This window comes from Ambystoma mexicanum, chromosome 10, assembly GCF_040938575.1.
Source record: "Ambystoma mexicanum isolate Mex_15411 chromosome 10, UKY_AmexF1_1, whole genome shotgun sequence".
Taxonomy (NCBI): domain Eukaryota; kingdom Metazoa; phylum Chordata; class Amphibia; order Caudata; family Ambystomatidae; genus Ambystoma; species Ambystoma mexicanum.
In genome coordinates, this window is record NC_090932.1 from 1093704685 (window position 1) to 1093726199 (window position 21515).

The window sequence follows — 21515 nt, forward strand, 5'->3', positions numbered from 1 at the left end:
ACAGAAAATTCATGATATCATGGTCTGTTACGGCAGATGGAGAATGTTAACCAAGGTATCATTAAAATTCTTGAAGAAAAGTGTTTCAAAATATTGGACATTCCAGGAAGGACCTGACTGGAAATCTGGCTGCTGTCAAGGTAAAATTGTATGAGTGGGATTGCTGGAACACCTGATGCAAGGGATCATTACAAATGATCAAACATATTGCATTAGAAAATAAGAAACAGTGTCATTCCTACTTATTTGGGAAAAGTTTCCTGATGCACACTATAAGAATATCTTTCTGAGATTTAGGCAGCATCTTATTTTGACAAGAGAAATAGTGTGCATCAGGAACTCCAATGAAGACAACACTTGTAGATTCTGTACCAGAACAGAGGTTGAAACTCTGTATCGTATAATAAAGTGGCCCGTCCCGCAATCACAGATACAGGACATGTTTACAAGATCTATTTAAGAGGAGAGTGAATGAACACGGATGAATTACCCTGAACACTAACCAAAGGAGGTGTGGGCTTCACCCCAACCCCATCCTGTGACCTAGCCTAAAAATCAAATCAAAACATAACACTAAGTATAAGAGCCTAGCAAGGTCGGTTAAATACCTAGGGCCCAATCATGAATACTTGTACAGTGAAAGGAATACTGCACTCACAATAACAGCAGTCAATTCTTGACATATGGTAAAACTTGTTACTATATAAGATCATTTGTAAAGTTTAATCTGTTTTCAAATGATTTAATAACTCCTGTTTGAATTGAAATGAATGTAACGTTCATGAAGGATTTAATGTCTATATAACTGTATATGGATTATGCGTATTGAATGTCTATAATTTATCTATAGAAATAACCTTTGTTTCAACCAACACAAACATTTAACTGTGGTGTACACTTGTGGGCCGAGCTGGGGTTGCCAACAGCACATCGCAGCTCCCTTGCGCTTCCTTCCCGCTCAGTCCTACTGGTTCACCCTGCCCTCTTGCTTTTCAGATCCGCCAGACCGCCGGGGACCACTCCGGTGGGGGCGGTGCATAGTGTGGATGTCCTTTAACATAACATCTATGTGTGTTTTCTCGTTGTATATCATTCCATGAAACCTAGGCCTTTCCACCACTATCTAGGAATTCTCAAATCTAGGTGCGTTTTCTCATTGTGTACCATTCTGTGAAACCTAGGCCTTTCCCCCACTATCTGGGAATTCTCAAATCTAGGTGTGTTTTCTCATTGTATACCATTCTGTGAAACCTAGGCCTTTCTCCGACTATCTAGGAATTCTCAGGTCTAGGTGCGTTTTCTCATTGTATACCATTCTGTGAAACCTGGGCCTCTCCTCCCACTTTCAAAGACAAAGAGGTAAGGGAAACCTGCTAAACAAACTCTAAAAGCTCACTTTTCCCCATACACTTCTCAAGCAAACTCACACAATCACTTCCCTGCACAGCAACCTGCACATACTTCACCACATTGGAATAACATACGGCACAACAGCACATGGGAATTCGCACAGACCCGAAAACCCACTTAAGCTCAGCGAACAGTGAAAACCGAACTGAAGCTGCTAATAGGACATCACAACTCTCACTTTCCTATTCCTGCTACACCCTACTAACCCCCCCTTTTTTTCCCTCCCTCCTTTTCATATGACCAGAGAGCCTGGGGACCACTCCAGTGGTGACGGTGCACGGTACAGATACCATTAACATTAAAAAGTAAACCTACAATTCATTTTAAAAAGTTGATATCCATATATATATGTTCTCAATCTGCTCATCAATTCGTATTGCAAATTGTCAACTGCATTACCACACTTGGAGTCATGTGTTTGTTATATAATACACAACATGTGTTTTCATTGAAGAACTGCATGCCACCTTCACTGCTGTGTTGTCTTGTTCTTTTTGTATATTAAGGTTTTTATGTAAAAAGCAGAATAAACTTAAAAGTATGTAAGGATTTTGATATACTGAATAATCTTAACTGAGCTAAATTGTACGTTATCTTCCTTAACCTGCATTTTCCTGGTTGTGTCAATCAGGCATTAAAAAAGACGATCACATATACATAAAACAACGCAGTCTGCAAACCAACTCACCTCATCTCATCTCGCCATATAACCTTTGGGTGTTTCGGGGTTCCCATTACCATGCACCATCAGAAATGACATCGCTACAGAGGGGACATTTGCTGGACCTGTCCAAACATTTTGAAATCTGATTGGCGATTTCTAAAATATGCAGAGAATTTTGAAAGACTGTGCTCATAAGCAATCTGCATTTTCTGCAGGAGAATCTGCCCTCAGAATTAGGCTGCCTCTGTCCACCACCTATGGTCCCATTAGTATTGCATTTGCAGAAAACATCCGTACCATTTGTCAAGTATCCTTACACTGCGACTGAAGTCAGCTGGGCACATAAATCAAGCAATAAAAGGAACCCAATAACAAGAGCACACTTTTCCGATTTACTTCAATGGAGCCCCTAATCCAGGATAAGGACGAGGCTGCAAATTGTCAATCCATTTTTTAAGATAACCATCCCACATATTTGGACCTCCCTTATTCTGGTTTATTTCAAACCTTAAACAGCAATCTAAAACACATACCAAACATACAAAATGTCTTTAAAACAAACAATTCAAGGAAAATCCCCCACAACAATCCATGCACTAATTCCTTGTCTAAAAGAAAAAACTAAACATCCAATATCTCTTCACCAGCTCCTCAGCCAATACCACTTCCAATTACATTTCTGAAACCTTAACATTCCGAAGGGTTTATTGATATATTGGGCCTCTAGTTTTTCAGTTCTCTATAGAAATAGAACAACTAGGCACCCAGCTAGGTCATTCGTCCGGGGATGATCCAACATTCATTTGACACTTCTAAACCTTGGGGTGGGGGGCTCAGGGGATGTTCTGCTGTTTTTAGTGCTTGCATGTTTGTTGCGATTCCCTTTGGGTGTCTTTAATATGCTGCTCAATATGTTGCCTGTGGTCCTTTGCCATTCTGTACACTTTGTTTCAGCCTTCAACCAACAGATTTACAGAACTGAAGTGCCAATATAAAGCAATCTGTCCATGTTACTTTAAACTGAGTTTCCAGGCCGACTGTACTTTGAACAATCAAGTGGCTTCATCTATGATTTGGGCCTCTTATGTAATTGTGGGAACTGACTCTAATTCTAGCAGAGATGGAATTTATACTTTAAAAATAACATTTCCCCTTTAAAGGGCCAGGTTATGAGTGAACAAATTTGCCAATAAGACTGTGCTAATCCCTCCTTATCTGTTGTTATCCACCAACACCCACTTTTTTACACAGTCTGTTCTTGGCTGGGGCACATTGCTACCAGGCTTGTCAGCCCTAGAATTACTATTCCAGAGTTCGCCCTGTGGTAAAATGTAAATGCAAGCCCAGACAGGGTCCCCCCAAAAAGACCTCAAGTCCATTATAGATCCAACGTTAATCTGGTTTACTAATTTTCTACTCCTTTTCAAATCTGCCTCGCGAAAACTGACCCCAAACACATTGACAATATATTTTGTATGTATTATAGAGTAATGATCCATCTACCACGACCTCCAGGCACCACAATATCACAAAGCCATCTTACCTCCACTGTATTCCTCTTCCGCTCCCCTCCTTTGTCTGTGGTGGCCATTTCCTCTTTCCCCTGCTCCTTTTCCAGATCTAGATACCTGCAGGCAGAGCCTGAATGCAGCAATATCTGTACAAGTCTAGGCGCTCTGAGACTTCAACAGTGGTGACTTTGTGCAGCAAAAAAAATCATAACATAACGTCCCTATTTCCATCTGTGATCTTCTACCAGTATATTTTTCAGTCTACCCTCCCACCATCCATTGCACCAAACACCGTTTTAAGCCTCTCCCGCCCATTTCACGTGCACAAAATGATGTTGCTGCTTACCAGAAGGGCTTGCCATTTTTGATACAAATACAAAATATTACTAGGTTATTTTTACTTTCTACTTTTTAGCTTAGTCGCTTTCAGTTAGTCATGTTTATAGATTTAATTTCAGTATTCTTCACTTTTACAGACTTACTTTTATTGTGCACTATGAATTCAAAAGGCACAACTTTGAGGACGATTCGAGGCCTTTCCCAGTCACTGGGGTAACCCCAAGTATAAACCCACAATAATATATCATTTGTCAAGTATCAAAATCGCAGTAAACCGGAACATTAAGGCTATGCAGAGATCAAAACTTACTCTTGGTACTTTGGAGAACAAACAATGGCAATGGATTCAGCAAGCATCAGCTGGTAGGAGCAGTGTGTGTGGAGGTCCACACTGGAAAGAAAGGCTGTTTGGGTTGGATGAGTCTAAGAAAGAAAAAAGTAACATCTTGTTAGCAGGATGCAGGAATTTTCCTGATTTAGCCACATTATCTGAATATGCAGGACAACTTCTTGCAGGGATCTCAAATTTTTCCATGTTGGGTGCAAGTAGCTCATCCAGCACTATTTATGTAGGCATAGCAGAATTTACTAATTTAATGACTTACTAATACCGGACAGTGAACAACTAAACACATCTGAAATGACTAAGCATTTCACATCAGATATTTGACAGCTTGATATCTCATTCCTTGCTAATGCACTGGAGGACTGCGCCTAGGCTTTGTCTGCAGCCTGCCAGTAAGGAATAATCATACAGTCACAATTCAGGGCTTGTCACAGCCTAAAACATCACATAAATCCAAATAGTACTTCACATAATTCTTAACTCATCCTGCCAATCCCTCACACTGCCACCATCCAACTCTATTCTGAAGCATTCAGTTTCCTCAAAACAACGGAGGTCAATTTGGCTTTAGGTAAACCAAAGGGACAGAATCAGTCTTGCTCTTCATGAGGTATGAAATCCTGAAGTCTTTGAATGCCAACACCTTGACCGTTCACACCCACTTGAATCTTTCGACTGCTTTTGATACAGTAATTCATCCCAACCCCTCCTTGGCTGCTTTGAGAAAATCTTTGGCATATCTGGTTCTGTCCTTGAGCCGATATCCTTCCCGGCAAACACCAAGTCAAGTTAGCTCATTTTAACCCTCAATCTACCAAGTTAGTTTGTGGAGTCCTTCAACTCTTCATTATTTTCTTTTCTTTCACCACAGTTATTCAATGTACATCTTAAACCTCTGGTAGATCTCATCATGCCACACTCTGCCATTTATTAAACCTGTGAGGTTGATCCACAAATTGCTTTCCATTTCCATGGTTCTCCTGCTTACCTACATAAAAACCCTGATTCTTTTCGCCATATCCAGCACTGGAGGACGGATCAGTCTCTCTGCCCTAATGCTATGAAGACTGAAATTATCTACCGTGGCAATGTCTTTCCCTCCTCCCTTTGGACTCAAACTACCCTTGCTTAATCCGTAAAAAAAATCAGAACGTTGTTTTTGATCATCATCTGTCATTTGTATCACAGAAACTGTCAAACAAATCTCATTTTCAGCACCATCAACTAAGACCTATTTTTCCCTTCCTGAATAGGACTAATGGAACCAAGGTGATGTCTGTCATGATTCTCTCATGCCTGGATTATTGAAATAATATCTTGCTGTGCTTCCTATTAATCATATCCAACAAATGTAAACTATACAGAACAAAGTAGCCAGGTTAAACCCAGGACTTGAACTTTGGGAATATATTATATCCTCACTTTTCATTTTGCAATGGCTCCTTGGCATACTGTAAATGAGTGTAAATGTTCTATGCATTATTTGCAGAGCCTACTGAAACAAGGGCCCGGTATACCTCTGGCAGAAGGTTAAAAAAAAACTTCCCTACAGGATCAAGGGTTACAGTGGTTGCTGCCTTCAGACAAAAAAAGCTGGGTGGCAGAACTATTTATGCAGCCGCAGCCTCCATCTTGAATTAACTACATGGGCTCATCAGAACTGTGGAGAATCATGTGAAGTTCAGCAAGAGGCCAAAAGCCTTCCTCTCAGGTAAACATTTGGACTTGATGCCTAGATTGTGCAATTGCTTGACTGCCTGACCTCTACCCCACTGTCTCGCACTTATGAATTATTATATCAACAGGATATTCTCTTGGTACTCTTCCCTTGCACTGAAAGTATCTGAATGTTTCCCAAGGCTGTGAATATCATATGTCTAGCAGCATTCCTTTTGGAGGTGCTGCAAAGAGACTGCTCTTACGGTATGCAGCTTATGAAACCCACAATAAATAAATAATAGGACAAAAGGAGTAAGAATACAGATGCAGCTACAAGTGTTTTACATGATCCCCAATACATCTTGCATACGTCTCTCTGTTCCCTCTCGCCTCTTCACGCTCGATGCTTTGCAGCAACCTTATAAAATCAGTTATTTTATTTAAATCTCAATTCTCATATTTACTTAAACAATCATTCATGAATTATTTATAGATCTCATTGTCAGAATGTCCACTTAAAACAGTGGATTGGATAGATTTATTTCAGTACTCCCTGGTTGCCATATCCAAGTGAACCCAGCACTGCTCTAAATTGTAACCAGCCAGGACTCAGATTGGTCTTTTTAGGCTGATACATTTGTCCCAATGTGCCATGACTTTGCTTTTCCTGTTGTCGCTGCTTAATGGTATGACTGCAGTCGACATATATCAGAATGCCGATTTTGTACATATGTCTTGCCTTATTTATTTTTCCTTGCATCGGAAACAAAATATGATCTGATAAGGTGAGCTTATTGCCATGCTAAACATGTTCAAATATGTGCTTTACATGTAAAAAAGTGTATGCAGGCCATGTGTGTTCTGATGTCCCATGTTGGGTATTGAAACAATTTCAATGCGTTCATAAAGATGACCGAGAACCTGCATCGCCAAAACTTTTGTTGTACAGATTATATAGTTGTTCGCAATGCAGATTAAACAACATATTCTTTATGTTATTTTACCCTTTCTTGCCCTCCTTTAGACAGTAGTTCATATTGTATCAGTATGGAGGCTAGAAGGTTCTGTGAGGAGTCTGAATTAAGAGACAAAATATACTAATGTGACAGTCGTCAGGATGTCCAAAATAATGTTCACCATCCTGTGCCCAAAAGCTTACCTACCCCTCACACTCTAAATACTAACGGTGCAACAAGGGTAAAAATAAAATGTCTTTCGGCTGCTTTCCTGCAGCCTTCCCCAATTTCAATACATCATGTTCCAATAAAGAGAGCCACCAACTCAAAGTAATGTTCTCTTGTTGGACTGTTTACGGTAAGAGGACGTGGTTTTATTTCCCTGAACAGAGTCCAGTAATGCCAATGGGGACAATCCTCTTCCCCATGTATTTCCAATACTACAACTGCGGTGAGATATTGTTTAAATAATGGTCTGTCTATGGCAGAGCTGGTTTACTTTACTGCCAAGAAGTGCCTATTTTGTTTCCAAGTATAACTAGGATGAGGAAGAGTAAATGTTACTAATAATCTTGTGTGCTTGTTACTCGCCTGGTTTTTCTCACATGGTCTGGGCTAAATTGTCTGCTCATCTTGTCTCTTTTTATGGCGCTGCCAGGTGCATGGATTTTCCTTGGGAAATTCTTCCGAGTTCCCCCAATGACTCTCCACTCAAGTCAGCGGCCACAAGTTAAAAAAATGTCCATTTGTTCGTTCCAAGCCTTCTGCTTCTTTAGTTTGCTTCTCGTTTTCCTTCTTCAACGACTTCTGCCATTCCGATAACCACTGCTACTGTCTCTACAACTACAAACACTGCAACTTCTTCTGCATGTTTATCATTGTCCTATGTTCCTTTTTATTTTCATGTCAGTTTCCTTAAAGGAACAACAACTAGAACGTTGGTTGTAGTTCAGCACATCCTCAAGTGGCCTCTTCGTCGCAGTACTACATGCATTTATTACTGGTGTCACTTTACCTAAGCATCATGATTGTTGTAACATGAGTGTTAAAATTACGGAAAGTGTACAGAACCTTTGGTTATGTCCGGTTTTAGGGACTGGAGCAGTGTTCCCTTGTTGGGGGACAGGGACGTAACCCCTGGGTTCATCACAGTTCACATATACATATGCGTGCAGCGCTCCAATTGGACACCATCCCCTTTTACTAATACAGGAGGTATGGAAGGGCTGTGTATGCATATATATTCACTCATTTGTATGTGGTAAATCTGGTTTTGGATTTTATACGTCCCAATGAAGTTTAGCGTCAGGCAGTTTGACACTGAACATGTAATACTCAGTTTCAAACAGCCTAGCGTTACTGCTAACTACGAATCAAAAATGCTATATACCTTAACAAACCAAGCATCTAATACATAAATATCAAACTACCCCAGGTATTGGCAGTATAGTACTAGCACCTTATCTTTTGATAGCCTTTATTTAGGTACATTTCTTTTTAGAAGGCTTGCACGGCTAGATTTTTGTTACTATTGTGAGAATTCCAAGGAGATTGTCAGCTCTCCCCATGGGGGAGCCACCCCCTTTGGGACTAGGGAGGTGAGCGCACTATGCTTAAAACTCCCCTAAGGGACAGGGCAAGTGGGATCCCTGTGGAAGGGACAGGAAAACCTCAGAGAGCGGTACAAGTCACCATTCCCCTTCACTCCCAGGCACTAACACCTTTATGGGATGCGTGGCAGCTAAGGTGTATGACAACTGGTTAACCTCTTTTGCAATGGCAGATTTGGCTTCTGCCTCAAACTATCCCCAGTCCTTATGGAAGAGAACGAAAAGGTGACTAGACCTGCCCACTGAAGGAGCGTCATTGAAAGAGCCAATCAGAGGGACACCTCTGCGAATCCCGCAGAGCTCAATTGAGCCAAAGCACCCAGAGGAGGTGAGGCTGGCAAAGGAGAGAGAGAGCACCAGAAATAGTGTGGTATCTAGGCCCGCGGTCTGCACCGCGGTAGCACAGTAAGCCAGATTAGACGAGTAACCGGAAGAATCCAGCTAAACGACGCAAACTAGAAGGAGGTACCCTGGAGAAGTGAGGCGAGGGAACGAGGAGAAGCCTCATACGAGCCCCTGCATGGTGCGAGCGGGAAAGAAGTGTAGCCACCTGCCGACGCAGAGTCCACCGGAAGAGTCTTGTAAGTGGCACTTTTGCAAGACCAGGCCTGGGCAGACTCCACTGCCCTCCCGAAGAGCACCGTTCATCAGAAGAAGGAACGCGGAGCTCTAGGAGGGAAGAGGGTTGAGAGCCCCGTAGCGGGTAGAGCATAGAGAAACCCCAGAGTGGGGAGAGATGAAGAGACCAGTTCCAGAGTGCAGAGAGCACAGAGAAACATTGGACTGGAGAGACAGGAAGAGGCCGACCCCGGAGTAGGGAGAGCACAGAGGAGCCCCAGAGTGGGGAGAAACAAAGAGGCCAACTCGAGTGGGGATAGAAAGAGCATTCCCGGAGTGGGGAGAGAAAGGAGAAACCCTGGAGTGAAGGGTAGAAAGAGACAAGCCCCAGAGTGGGAGGAAATAAACCCATAGTGGGGAATGAGAAATTGCAGCACCCCAGAGTGGGAAGGAAGAGACAGAAGAAACCCAAACCGGAGAAACAAGGAAGACAACAGTCTGCGAAAAGGACTGAGAGACTTATCATTTTGATAGAACAGTACAGAGACTTGCCTGAAGCCTGGGATGGCCTTCCAGCAATACACAAACTGTACAAACAGGAACAGTGAACATAGGGAAGGGCCTATGGTAAAGAGATAAAGGGGTGGCAGTCAGAAGCCATTAGCCATTCCTTTCATTGGGCAATTCCCTAAAGTATGACTTGAAGGATTTTGGAATGACTAATTAATTATGATTGGAAAATCTGAATGGCACCCTTTTTGGACTTATTTCTGTTGAGAGTAGGATTTAAAGTTCCAGGTTTAAGGAATGATGAGGCCTTTGTTTCATTTGAGAAAGAATGTAAAATTTCAAATAATTCAAAGTTAGAGATGTTACACTTGAAGACCAAGAAAACATACCACTAAACAATTTAGCAGTTACAGCTTCTAAAGAAACCAGAAGTGTAACTGCCTTAAGAAAACAACCGTAACTGGACCACTAAGATCAATGGTTTGAATAAAATGACATTTAAAAATCTCTTTGGGGGGAGAATGGTGGGTTTGATCAAAGCACAACAATATCCATGTGAATAAGTTTAGTTCTTATATAAGCGCAAACAAATATCAATTCAAAATAATTCTCAATTTGGTATGAGGGCACATATTTTGCAAATGTATGTAGTTGTTCAACACCGAGGGTAAACTGCTTATGCCAGATCCTATAACAATACAATCTGTGTTGTGTATGAACATGTATGGCACTCATGATGGCAACAGTAAAGACAAACAAGTGATCACACTTCAAGGGTGTTTTTAAACTGTATAGGTAGGTTGGAAAAACACCTAATCTAAACCTAAATCTAAGATGGGAGCAAGCTTCGACCATCAAACAATAATAAGGCAGTCCTAGTGCTATCTTTGTCAAATAAAAGGGCCTACACTAGAAAACCTATTGCCAATCCTTACGCTAAATACAAAAAGAAGTGTGGGATAATGTTCATAAGAAAGAAGGAAGTGTTCACAAATAATAAGTCATGTTGCAGTACTTGGGGTCTCCCATCCCCACGTTTGCAGCATGGGACAAAGTAGGATTTTGGAGCACAGCACACGCTCAAGCTTTCTCAGCACAAGCTAACAGTTCTGCTCTCAGCAATCAGGGCCTAAAGAAAAGTCCCTTGCCGTCGTAGGACTGATGTATTCCAAATAATAAACAAAAGTTATTTTCTGCTTGCATGTTGGGTGATGCCTTTCACTCTTGGATCCCCCTGTTCCAGGCGCAGATCCCTAGAAAGTTCCTTAATGATACCAAGACCTCCAATAGCTATGTTTTCTTGCTTTCGAGAGCCTGACCAGTTTAAAGTATCCAAACAAAGATTAAACAATCTCTTCTGTGATATTCACAAACCTTAATGTTCTTTTGAACAGTTCACTGTGGACATCCCGGGTTCACTCTTGTCAGCAAACTGTATTTTTAGACTTTGCCCCCTTTTTATCGGCATCCCTCTTTCAGGTTCACTCTTCACAATCTTCACAATCTTTGTCAATTGTGCCTTTCTCTTTCAACTCTTACGATGCAGGATTTATTTCCCTTAGCTTCACAATTATCTGTGGCTCAAAGACTTTTGACTGTACAGAGGATTTTACAAGACCCCTGTATGACCACTTTGACCCCCCTTCTGCCTTTCCCAAGGCCTTTTGGTTATGGTAGTTTCAACAATCGGGTAAACGCTCAGAGCTTCCCGAGTGAGCATCCACGTGGTGCCGGACTCCTCTGTTGCTGGTTTTTCCCCTTTTGCATCAATCAATCTTCATGCTTTCACAGTACAATTAGCCATTTGCTACTTTTCGTTCAACACAGTTCGGTTCCTGATCGACTCTCCCCTCTACTCACCGGCTGTGATGAACCGCTTGGCTTTCTTGCTCTTTGGCTTCAAGGTTGGTACCACAGCGACAAGCGTCTCTCGCCGGCTTGCTTATCAGCGGATGAGGGTCTTGTGTACCGTTGACATCTGCTGCAACACACACTGGCTATTGTTCACAGTCTTAACATTCCTTCTGCAGAGGTTTCACAGGCCTTGGTCTGAAAGGGCTAAGGTCGCTTCTCTCCTTGTCACCCTCTCGGTATGCGCCCTCTTTGTCCTCCTCTTGAACTGCCGTTCTGAGTTAGCTCTCAAGTTGTGCAGTCTGCCTTGCTGGACTTGCGGTGGGGAAGGGAAAGGGTCGTCTGGTGTGTGCGGTTCAATCGCCTGACCCTGGTGGTGGGACAGGTCAGGTAAATGGCTCAAGCGTTAGTCTCTTGTCCTTCGTAATATGCAAAGGTGTTCACGTCAGAAAACAGGTGTAGGGGGCAAAGTGTTTGTGTGCCCTACATGTTAGGTTGGGGAAAAGTTGTCGGAAGAAGGGGAATACCTCTCACCCGTCAGTGTCCCACTTCCACTCCCAGATGACCCCCATCTAGGTGATCCTCCCTCACTGGTCCACCCCCAGGAACTGGATCCAATAGCGATGGTCGGGTTCTGGCCACCTGGATAACAGACACCTGGGCACTAGTCAGGGAGACACCTTCAGGTTTCTCACAAACACCAGTTACTGATCTGCACCCTCCGAAGAACTCTCAGGTACCGAGTTCTAATACAATTTTTGCCCGCTCTTTGATGTAACCAGGCCAGGATTTTGTTTTTAAGCACCTCCCTTGACTGCAGTTCTGTGGGTTTCTCGACATTGGTGAGTACAATATTCCTGGAGTCCATAGTAAACTTCCTTAAGGTATGATCAACTATTCTTGCCATATAGGACATTTTTTGAACGAATATCCTTTGAAGTTGAGGAGTTGGATGTTGTAGACTTAGCGGATGTAAGTACCATGGGAGACTTCTACGACTGTTCTGAGGGCAGGCCTGGCTTGTTCTGCCTGCTGAGCCCCCATAGCTCCAGTTTCCCATGAATGCATACCTGTACCAGGAGACTCTTCTCTGCTTGTTTGAGAAACCAATTCTGGGTATGATCAGTTTGACAGGACTTATCCCTGCTGGTAAAGTCAGTTTGACTAGACTTGTCTGTGCTCAAATGTACCACAGGAGTTTTCAAGTGCAAATAATTAACCCAGGCGCAGAAGTCTGTGATATTAGTACAAGCATAAAGAACACATATAATATGCTCCTTGGTGTGCAACCATCTCCTTGAGTTAATTAGGTCACCATACCCCCCCCTTTCATGACCTTTGAGGATTGCTCCAGGACTTCAGGACTCTAGGACTTCAGAAATGGCTTCCTCTGTATTTTTCAAAGGAGATAAATGCAGATAGAATGTATTGCTGGGACCAGAGCAGGCATATAACTTCCAAGACTGCCAGCTCCCTTGCCTGCTGACAGTTTCCCAGTAGAACTCATGTAATCAACTTGCGTAGATATTGCCTTATTCCCCAAATCCATACAGATAGGAGCAGTACCCCAACCTCGACCCAAATCTACCTTATCAGCGACTTTATTGGTAGAACAACGCGACTTATCCCGAAGTCGCTGTCTCCTCCTGGCACTTAGTGCCAAGACTTCAGTCAATCGACTTCTCTCACAGGGGTCTGGGGATTCAGACTGGGGGATATATGTTCCTTGTGAAGATTCCGTCCTTGGCCCAGGTATAGGGGGGTTAGACTGTGACGAGACGTCAAACACTGCTTTGGGGAACAAATTAAGGGTATTTGCTCTAGTGACAGGCATTCCTGATGACTACAAGTCTGTCCAGATCAAATAGGTGACAATCAAAACTAAACCCACCACCAATATCGGATACTATCCACTATATGGTGGTAGTGGTCTAGAATAGAGTCTACCAGAGGAGTAGATAAACACACCAACTCCCCCGCCTACCCAAAGGACAGGGTGTTGAAGCACCTCAGTGCTCCCTGGTTTACTTCTTTATATGCTACTCCCCCAGTCAGTGACCATGGCCTTGAGTATAAAACTCAGATGATTGTAGTCCTCGTCAGCCGCTGATCACAAATAAGACCCCAGCGGCCCGGCAATACTGCACCAAGAGACCACAAATCAAGTGCAAACAAAAGAACCCCAGCCCAAAAAGTACAGCAATAGGGTTACCAAAATCTTGCCGCCGAGCCAAATGGCCAAGCGATAACCAGCAACTTGATGCAGACAGTCACCGGCAACCCACGAGGCATCCACAGCAGGCTCAAAATGGTATTGGTGATCCCCCGGGACTTTTCCCGGTAACAAATGAATGATAGAAACGCCTGAAATCCAAGCGTTCGGCGTGGCGTAGTCCATCATGCTAGAGGAAAGGACACAGCTGCATCAAGCCGCACCGCCTCCAGACGGCCGCCTCTAAAACAGTGACAAGGCTTGAAGTTCTCTTGCCCTTATTATAGAAAAGGAGGATAAGCCATTTCAACTAAGTCAGACATACCACAGCGCCACCAAGGAGCTATCACTGGAAGTAAACATTCAGTTAATAGCTACATGAACAATACAATGTGGGCATGCCAATTAGCTCAAATGCATGCAACGTGCGAAAATTGTGACCATATAAATGTGATTGCTATTAGGAAGGCACGATCAATGTTGTAAATCACATTTATGAATTTGTGCAAAAGGAGGAAGCACCTAGTCGGTGTAAGACAAACACTGAGATTTAGTGACATTTTAGCGATCCATACCTGTAGCATAATTCTTCTAATCTTCTTTATAAATGCCTTAACCACTGGTTTTCTTCACCATGACAACTTGTATTGAATGTGATGTATGCAGTGCTCCAGATAAGATTTGGAAGTGGGAGTATTTTACTCCCAATTTTTTAAGTTGGGAGTAAAATGATTTTTAGGGAGTAAAAATTCAAGTCCAATTCCCAATGAGAATATTTTATAAGCAAGTAAAAATAGGTTTGAACAGAAAAACAGAAATAGTTTTGTAATATTTATTTCTTTGCACCTAGTTATTCATGCACATTAAAAGATACATGTTTATAATGTTTACAATCAGGCAGTCAAAATAGTTGTTTCCTTCCTGTGGTAATACATGCATTACTGGTCCAAACATATCTATGGAGCTGTGAGGGTGAAATCAAGGGCGCAAGATTCTACTCCTCTTTTTGCTATTGGGAGGATAAGTACTCCCTATTTTTACTTGTTGGGACTATTTGCCAATTATAAAGGAGAAAAAGTGTCAGATACACCCCTTATCTGTAGGGCTGGGTGTACGCTGATAATGCCGCTATTTGTCCCTCAAGGGAATTCCATGATAGATCAGGGGCTGCTTGTCCATGATGGGCAGGGAGGCTGCCCCACCAGTATCCTCACTCATGGAGGATCCACACCAGCCCACTGGAAACAGTGAGTGCTCCCTCAGCTGCTTGTTGCAGCTGAGGGAGCTCTTCTGGGCTTGCTTAAACTGTCAAAGGGAAAACGTTTCCCTTTGACAGTTTAGTTCCCCTGCGTGTATGTCCAATGGACCATGCAATGCTGGGGTCGTTTTGCTTCCCCAGCCTAGCATGGCCAGCTCATTGGGGATGCAGGTTGGGGAACTGCACTTTTCAATGTGCGAGGGGGTGCTTCGGCACCTCCAAGCACATTCAAACAGAATGGGGTGCCATCATTGGAGTGCTACATTTCCTGCGTGCATGTACAGGAACCAGGAAGCTCGGGTTGCTTCTTGTTTGCGTTGCGCAGGAGCTGGAAAGCTTTTTTAATAGAAGTGCAGAACAGAGTCTGGACTGGGGCTGCGGGTAACATGCATTTTTCAATTAATTATAATTATGTAATGTGGGTATGAGTGCGTGTATGACGTATGGGTGCGTGTGTGAATGAGAGTTAATGCTATGCGTGGATGAGCGAGTGGATGTTGCATTAATGTGTGTGCGCGTGTGTTTATGCTGGGCCAGAGAGACGATTTTGGCAGGCAGGGGAAGTGAGTGCGGCAGCAACAGCATTTTTTATTGCCCATCTACCCTAGACGCACAGTACTAAATGCTGCTAAGAAAGAAAGGATAATATGGCTTATATGGCTAGACTGGGATTTTGGTGCAGCCAGGCCAGCCATTTCTTAAAGTGGCATGGCATTTTTTTTTTTACTTGGCATCAAGGGTAAAGCAAACATGGCAAGTGTTATAACTGGTGTAGAAAGGCCTACATTGTGCAGCCAGGTTGGACACACTTTCTTATTTTGGCATGGCATTTTTAAAAAGCAAAGCCAATAGGAGTAGGTTCTTACGTCGGGATACTGACATATTGGCAGAACAAGCGCACAAAGCAATCAAGAGTATGCCCTTATATGGATATACTGCTATATATTGGTGCAGGCATCATGGAAACATATGGGCACATCCAGCGTGAAAATATTTTACACTGGCACATATTGTGGCAAAGGCATCAATAAAATGCATTTGGTAATGCTCCTGTGCATCTATTGGATTGGTGGACTGGAGTTACCCCACAAAACCAACTGCAAACTGTCTGGCTTTTTACCCATTTTTTCACAGAAAGTGTGATGTATAATGCCCCATTTTAAACAATTATTTTTAACAAAACAATTAAGGGGAAATTCCCCCCCGAACCGCCCATGGTCGGCTCGTGCTCCATCGCTACACTCTTCATATTTGTCGGAAGTATTTATGCCCCACCAAATAAAATTAATCATCAGCCGCAACTGTGATATACTCTGATCTGATAAATCCATCAGATAAATTGCAATACATTTTTCATTACATTTTAACAAATAAACAATATTGGTCTTACACAAAATGAAAACCCTCTTCCATTTTTTAAAGAAGCAGAAACATGCATTGAGTTTCTTTGTCTTCTTTAAGGACTTCCATACAATTTAAGGCAATTGAAAATAGCCAAATGCTAGGACCTCAGCATCTGTTGCCAAATTCAAGGTCTCTGGCTTGAGATGCGTAATCATCCCCTGACTGCTTGTTGTTTGAAGTGGCTTTGGCATTGTGTGCGCTGCTACCGACAGCTACATCAGATAGTACCAGATCTGCCTGGCCCACGTTGGAGCAATAAGTGTCATTGGGCCTCATTACGAGGTGGGCGGTAAGGGATTACCGGCACCGGTAAGGGCACCCATGCCGGTAATCCCTTACCGCCCTACGAGTTCCCTTTGCGGGTCCTCCCTTAACGCCTGGTTTTACCAGACATTAAGGACGGGACCCGCAAAGGGACTTTGGAGCTAATAACCGTTATTAGCGCCTTCCCCATTCCCATTGAGCCCTATAGGGGCTCGAATGGGGAAGGGCCCTGGTGAATGGGGAATTACCGCCCCGCCAACCTTGGAATGGGGCGGTAATAGCTTGATTGACCAGGGCGGAGTCGGTAAGGATTTGGAGGCAGCCATGGCGCTAATAGCGCATGGTTACCTCCAACCTCGTAATGAGGCCTATTGTCACGTGTGAAGAGATCATCTTGTGCATGACTATGTTTCTTGGAGTTGGAGGTTAAGTGTAAGCAAATATCCTGCATCAACTGATCAAGAGTGCCTTACCATGAGACACATCTTTTGGGCACTCAAACGGAATATTTTAGCATTGTGCGTTTTCTATTAAAACACCCTAGAGGGTGTTTGCTGGCCGTGATTGGTCAATCTGCGGGCTATACAAACTGGAGCAGCCCATAAATTGGTCACAGCCCGCAATTACAACAGTAATTGCTTACCTGTTCCCACTGCGCTGCCAGCACCCAGTGAAGCCTGGAAAGTTGCTGCCTTGGTCTCCATGTAATTTCAAAAACGCTCTGTTCCGAATTACATGTTGCAAGACCAACATGTGCAATGGAGCCCCGCCACTGGAATCTAGGCAGAAGAAACGCTTTCAGCTTTCCCTTAGCCCGGAAAACGTTTAAACAAGTGTTAAACCGCTGAGAGGGAAGAGCGCCATGTTTGTTTAAAATAAAACATGGAATGTATGATTGTTCAGCACAATGAAGTCAGCGGGAACCTTGCCCTCACTTCCTCACAAGGTCTGATTGTTTCCTGCACCTTACTATGGGACGGCTAATGGAAAAGCAGAGAGAAATGTAAGTTAATTACACGCTAAGTAAATCTTCATGCAGAGTTTGCTTTGGAATGTTTTGTTAGTGTGTTGAAGTGTGCAGTAATTGAAGTGTAAGTTTGTGTAGGTAAAAAATAATAATTTAATTACCTCAAGTGAAACACTGGGCAGGCATACCCACACCTGATTTTTCATTAATCGCATACTCCTCCCACCCAATCACCTTCCACTACCCTATAAAAAAAACACAACCAAGTCAATGTGACTGCAACATTTAAGTATCATTTGGCAATTTTTTCTACTACAATAAACAGGTCTCATTTATTGTACTTTAATTAAAAATGGACGGTGTTGAACTAGCTTTATAGATCTGCAGCTCAGGCCGTACCGGGCATTATGGTCCCTCATACCTCGTTAAAGGCCCTTGCTTCACTCTGGCCATTATTAACTCGGTCTTCAGGGCCCATAACGCCCAGTACGGCCCTTGCTGCATGTCTCCAAAGCTATATTATTGGCATGAGATCTATGTCTGGGGTGCCCCCTGCATGAAATGGGTCATATATTGTGTGCTTCTACTAGGTGACTACTTGGTCCGTTTGTGATAAACTTGTCTATTCCTGGAAGGTATTCTGCCACCAGAGAAATTCCACTTTGGCGGTGCAACGTCCATATGTTTTGTGCTATTTTGGACAACATATTTCCCTCTTGCTTGTTGGTGTGGTGTATCGTTGTAGTGTTGGCTGTCTTCATTAGTATGTTTGTATGGGATTTGCATAGGAAATTACTTCAGTGCTAACTATACGCAATTTCAGAATGTAGATGCAGAATTGACTTAGGGCTGCCGATTACATACCTTGAGCTGTTAGATGGAGAAGATGTGCTTCCCATCTCAGCTAAAATGCATCTTTTCTTATTGCCACTTGCAAAAAGGAGGGCCTGAATGGTTGTCTCTAGTTTAGGTTTTATTCATTCCACTACTGCAGCCACTCCAGAAGTATTTTCCTCACAGACACTAAAGTCTCCCAGTCCCCTTCTGCTTGCAAACATTGGGCAGACAATGATTCCTCCATTGGCCTAATGTGCAGTATGGCATTGGGGACGCAAGAAGATATGAAAGGACATCATTTTCATACATTTCATGATATTCATCTCTTGATTTTGAGGCAGCTGGTAAAGGAGAATGATCTCCTGTAAAAATGTGATCCTTTCGAGGCATGGTAATGCAAGTGCTCTGATGGAGTCTATTTGTGCTCCCAGAAACGGTTTGGGTTTGGTTGGAATAATATTGGATTTCTTGAGATTTACACAACAAGGTTTACTGATTGTTGGGTGTCTGATTAACACTTAACAGAGGTGTTCCCCTTTACCAGAGTAATGTTCCATCCTCCATGGCCCTGTAGATGACACATTCTCTGGTTGCCCTGTTGACGTTTCAGTTGCTAGTTTCGGTAGCCAGTTGCAGCCTCAGGCTCACAAGTTTCAGAATCCTCGGTGCATGAGGATCTCACTGCACTGCACGCCGGCGCAGCCAATGATGTGCAGCGCTTGGTCCAAACCACACTCGGACCTAGAAGAAAGGAATCTGCAATAAGCTGCTAAATGCTTCTCAATTAACCATAGTAGTCAGCAGTGTTTTTCATGGTTCTGCCATTCTCATTTTTACTTAAGACTGGAATCCTGTCTCTTACATATTTGTTACCAACCACGGCCTGCATCTTGGAATTGTTGGGATCTGATTTGGCCCAGTTACGTTCTTGCATGCTACCAAACCTTTGTCCGTGTATTTTGTACTGCTTGGGCATCGGATTAGGTCCTTTTGTTTCATGAGCGTTACCAAATCTTGTTCTGGACTGTTTGGAACCACAGTGGTCCTGCCATTCTCCATGCATCAATGTTTCCTTGTCCCATCTGATAATTGTTTGCCCCAAGATTGTACTATGCTCAATTCCTGGATTACCGCATTCAGCTGTTTCTATCCCTTTGGAAAACCTAGACTATCTACCTCGAACCAGTCATCGCCCTTCGTTTAAACAAACGTCCTTCTATCCGATGGGCACTCTGCTGCCTATATAAATGCACTACTAGGTGTGTCCTCATGCCGGTCAAGTCAGGTCCTGGCACTCATGTTTGTTTGCTGTGGGTTTGACAGGGCAGTAGTTCTCTGGACTATAGACCCCCACCCACGGAGGAAAAACATGTAGGTTCCCAGTTTCTGATAAGCTCTTCCCAGGTAGGGATCATTTCTCAGAAGGATGGACAGAGTGTGTTCTTTGTTTTCTGAAGTACTGATTTTGTTTCCTTTCCCACCAGGGAGAGAGCTTGTTGGTGTCTCTGCCATCTTTTTGCCAGATTGTATTTGGATCATTTCTTGGCTACTGAATCAGGAGGACATTCCTGCTACCTTCCTGGGTACGTGTTCTATAATTTTACTTTATTTGTTGGTAAGGCGCTACCAACATGGACCGGAGGCATACGGGCACCGGGAATTAGGGTCCCTAGGGGATGGTTATAGACAGAAAAACAAACAAGTACTCAGGGCCTGAAGGGTGCTGGTTGTACTGCCACCGCAGTTAGGTAAATAGATGTGTTTTACGTTTTTTCTTAAAGCTGTCCAGGGACATGCAGCTTCTGAGCTCAGCGGGCATAGCATTTCAATTTCTGGGTGCTGCCACCCAAAGCGCTCTTTTTAACCATAGCCAGATTAGCTGTTGGTACGTCTACAAGTTTTTGATCATTTGATCTGAGAACCCTAGTTCCCTTTTTTTTGTTGAGTCTAAGCGCCATATAGGCTGGGTATTGTCCTGCCATACATTTATGAGTTATGGTGAGAAGCCGAAACTCAATCCTTGCCTCCATGGGGAAGCCAATGGAGGCGTCTCCGAATGTTGGCTACATAGGCTCAAATTTTCTCAGCCCCAATATGGCTCCGATGGTGCCATTTTACCATTTTATACTACCTGTAATCTCGCCACTTCTCCCTTTCCAATACCCACCTGTCACGCAATCACCTACACTGTTCACCGCGCCTCGCCGCTCAGCACATCGCGGTCCCACAGGATCGTGCTGGCGGCGGTGGCCGCACTGGCAGTGGCCGCACTGGCAGTGGCGTCTTCCTTGGCGCCTGCGGGTGCGTCACGGGACGGCTCCCAATGCGGCTGCCGCACGGAGAGTGCGGTCACGTGATCGGGGATCAAGCCGTCCCCTTCAAACTCACCAAAACACTCCCTTCTCTCAAGGCGCTTCTCACGTGATTTCATCCATGCCAGTTGCACAACCACGTGATCCCAGGTAGGCGATCACGTGATGCTAAACAGGAAGTATAAAAGGACACAATGGACGCTGGAATACGCTTCTCAGATGTTGTACTACACGGTGTGTGGCGTTTGTTCCTGTTTCTTGTTACTCTTTGTGGATTCTGACCTGGCTTTGTATTTCCTGGATTGTTTATTGGTTTTTCCTTGGATTTGGCGCATTATTGTTTTGGGTTGATATTTTTGAACTGCCTTGACTCCTGCTCAACGGACCCTGGACTTCCTTCTCTTGACTCTTGGATTTGTTGCTCTGGATTTCCACCCTCAACCTGCCTTGCCTTTGGATTACCTTGACCCTTCCTATTCCCCATCAGGATACCACCCTCTCCTCTCCTATTCTACGCTGGCACCCCATTGCTGTCTTGGTTAGACAACAACCTTGTTGTCCCATTTCATCAGCACAACACATCATTGAAACACATAGGGGGGAACCAACTTACCTTCTATCTCCCGTTTCCTTACTGGTAGGTGCCTCTTTATATTCTATCTGTACTTTAGAACCTAGTGTTCTGTTCACGTTTATCCTTGACCTGCTTGTTTTCCTTTACAGTCATCTGGGATCCGGAGTTTGCTGTTCCTGCCACCTGTGGCCTCAATAATCGGTCAGGGAGTACATTCATACTTTCTCTGACTGGTACTTGGGGACGGAGGTACTATAATCTACGTGGACCTCA

The 21515-nt window shown here is 43.5% G+C and overlaps 1 protein-coding gene across 4 annotated transcripts in view; it reads right to left on the minus strand.

Moving 5' to 3' along the window:
• The window catches only part of STAMBP (STAM binding protein), a 675416-nt gene that overhangs the window by 269646 nt on the left and 384255 nt on the right, over positions 1 to 21515 (minus strand). For all 4 annotated transcript variants that reach the window (XM_069618921.1, XM_069618923.1, XM_069618924.1 and 1 more), the window contains exon 8: positions 4235 to 4347. In XM_069618921.1, the coding sequence (XP_069475022.1) occupies positions 4235 to 4347 (113 nt within the window). The remainder of the gene's footprint in view (positions 1 to 4234; positions 4348 to 21515) is intronic.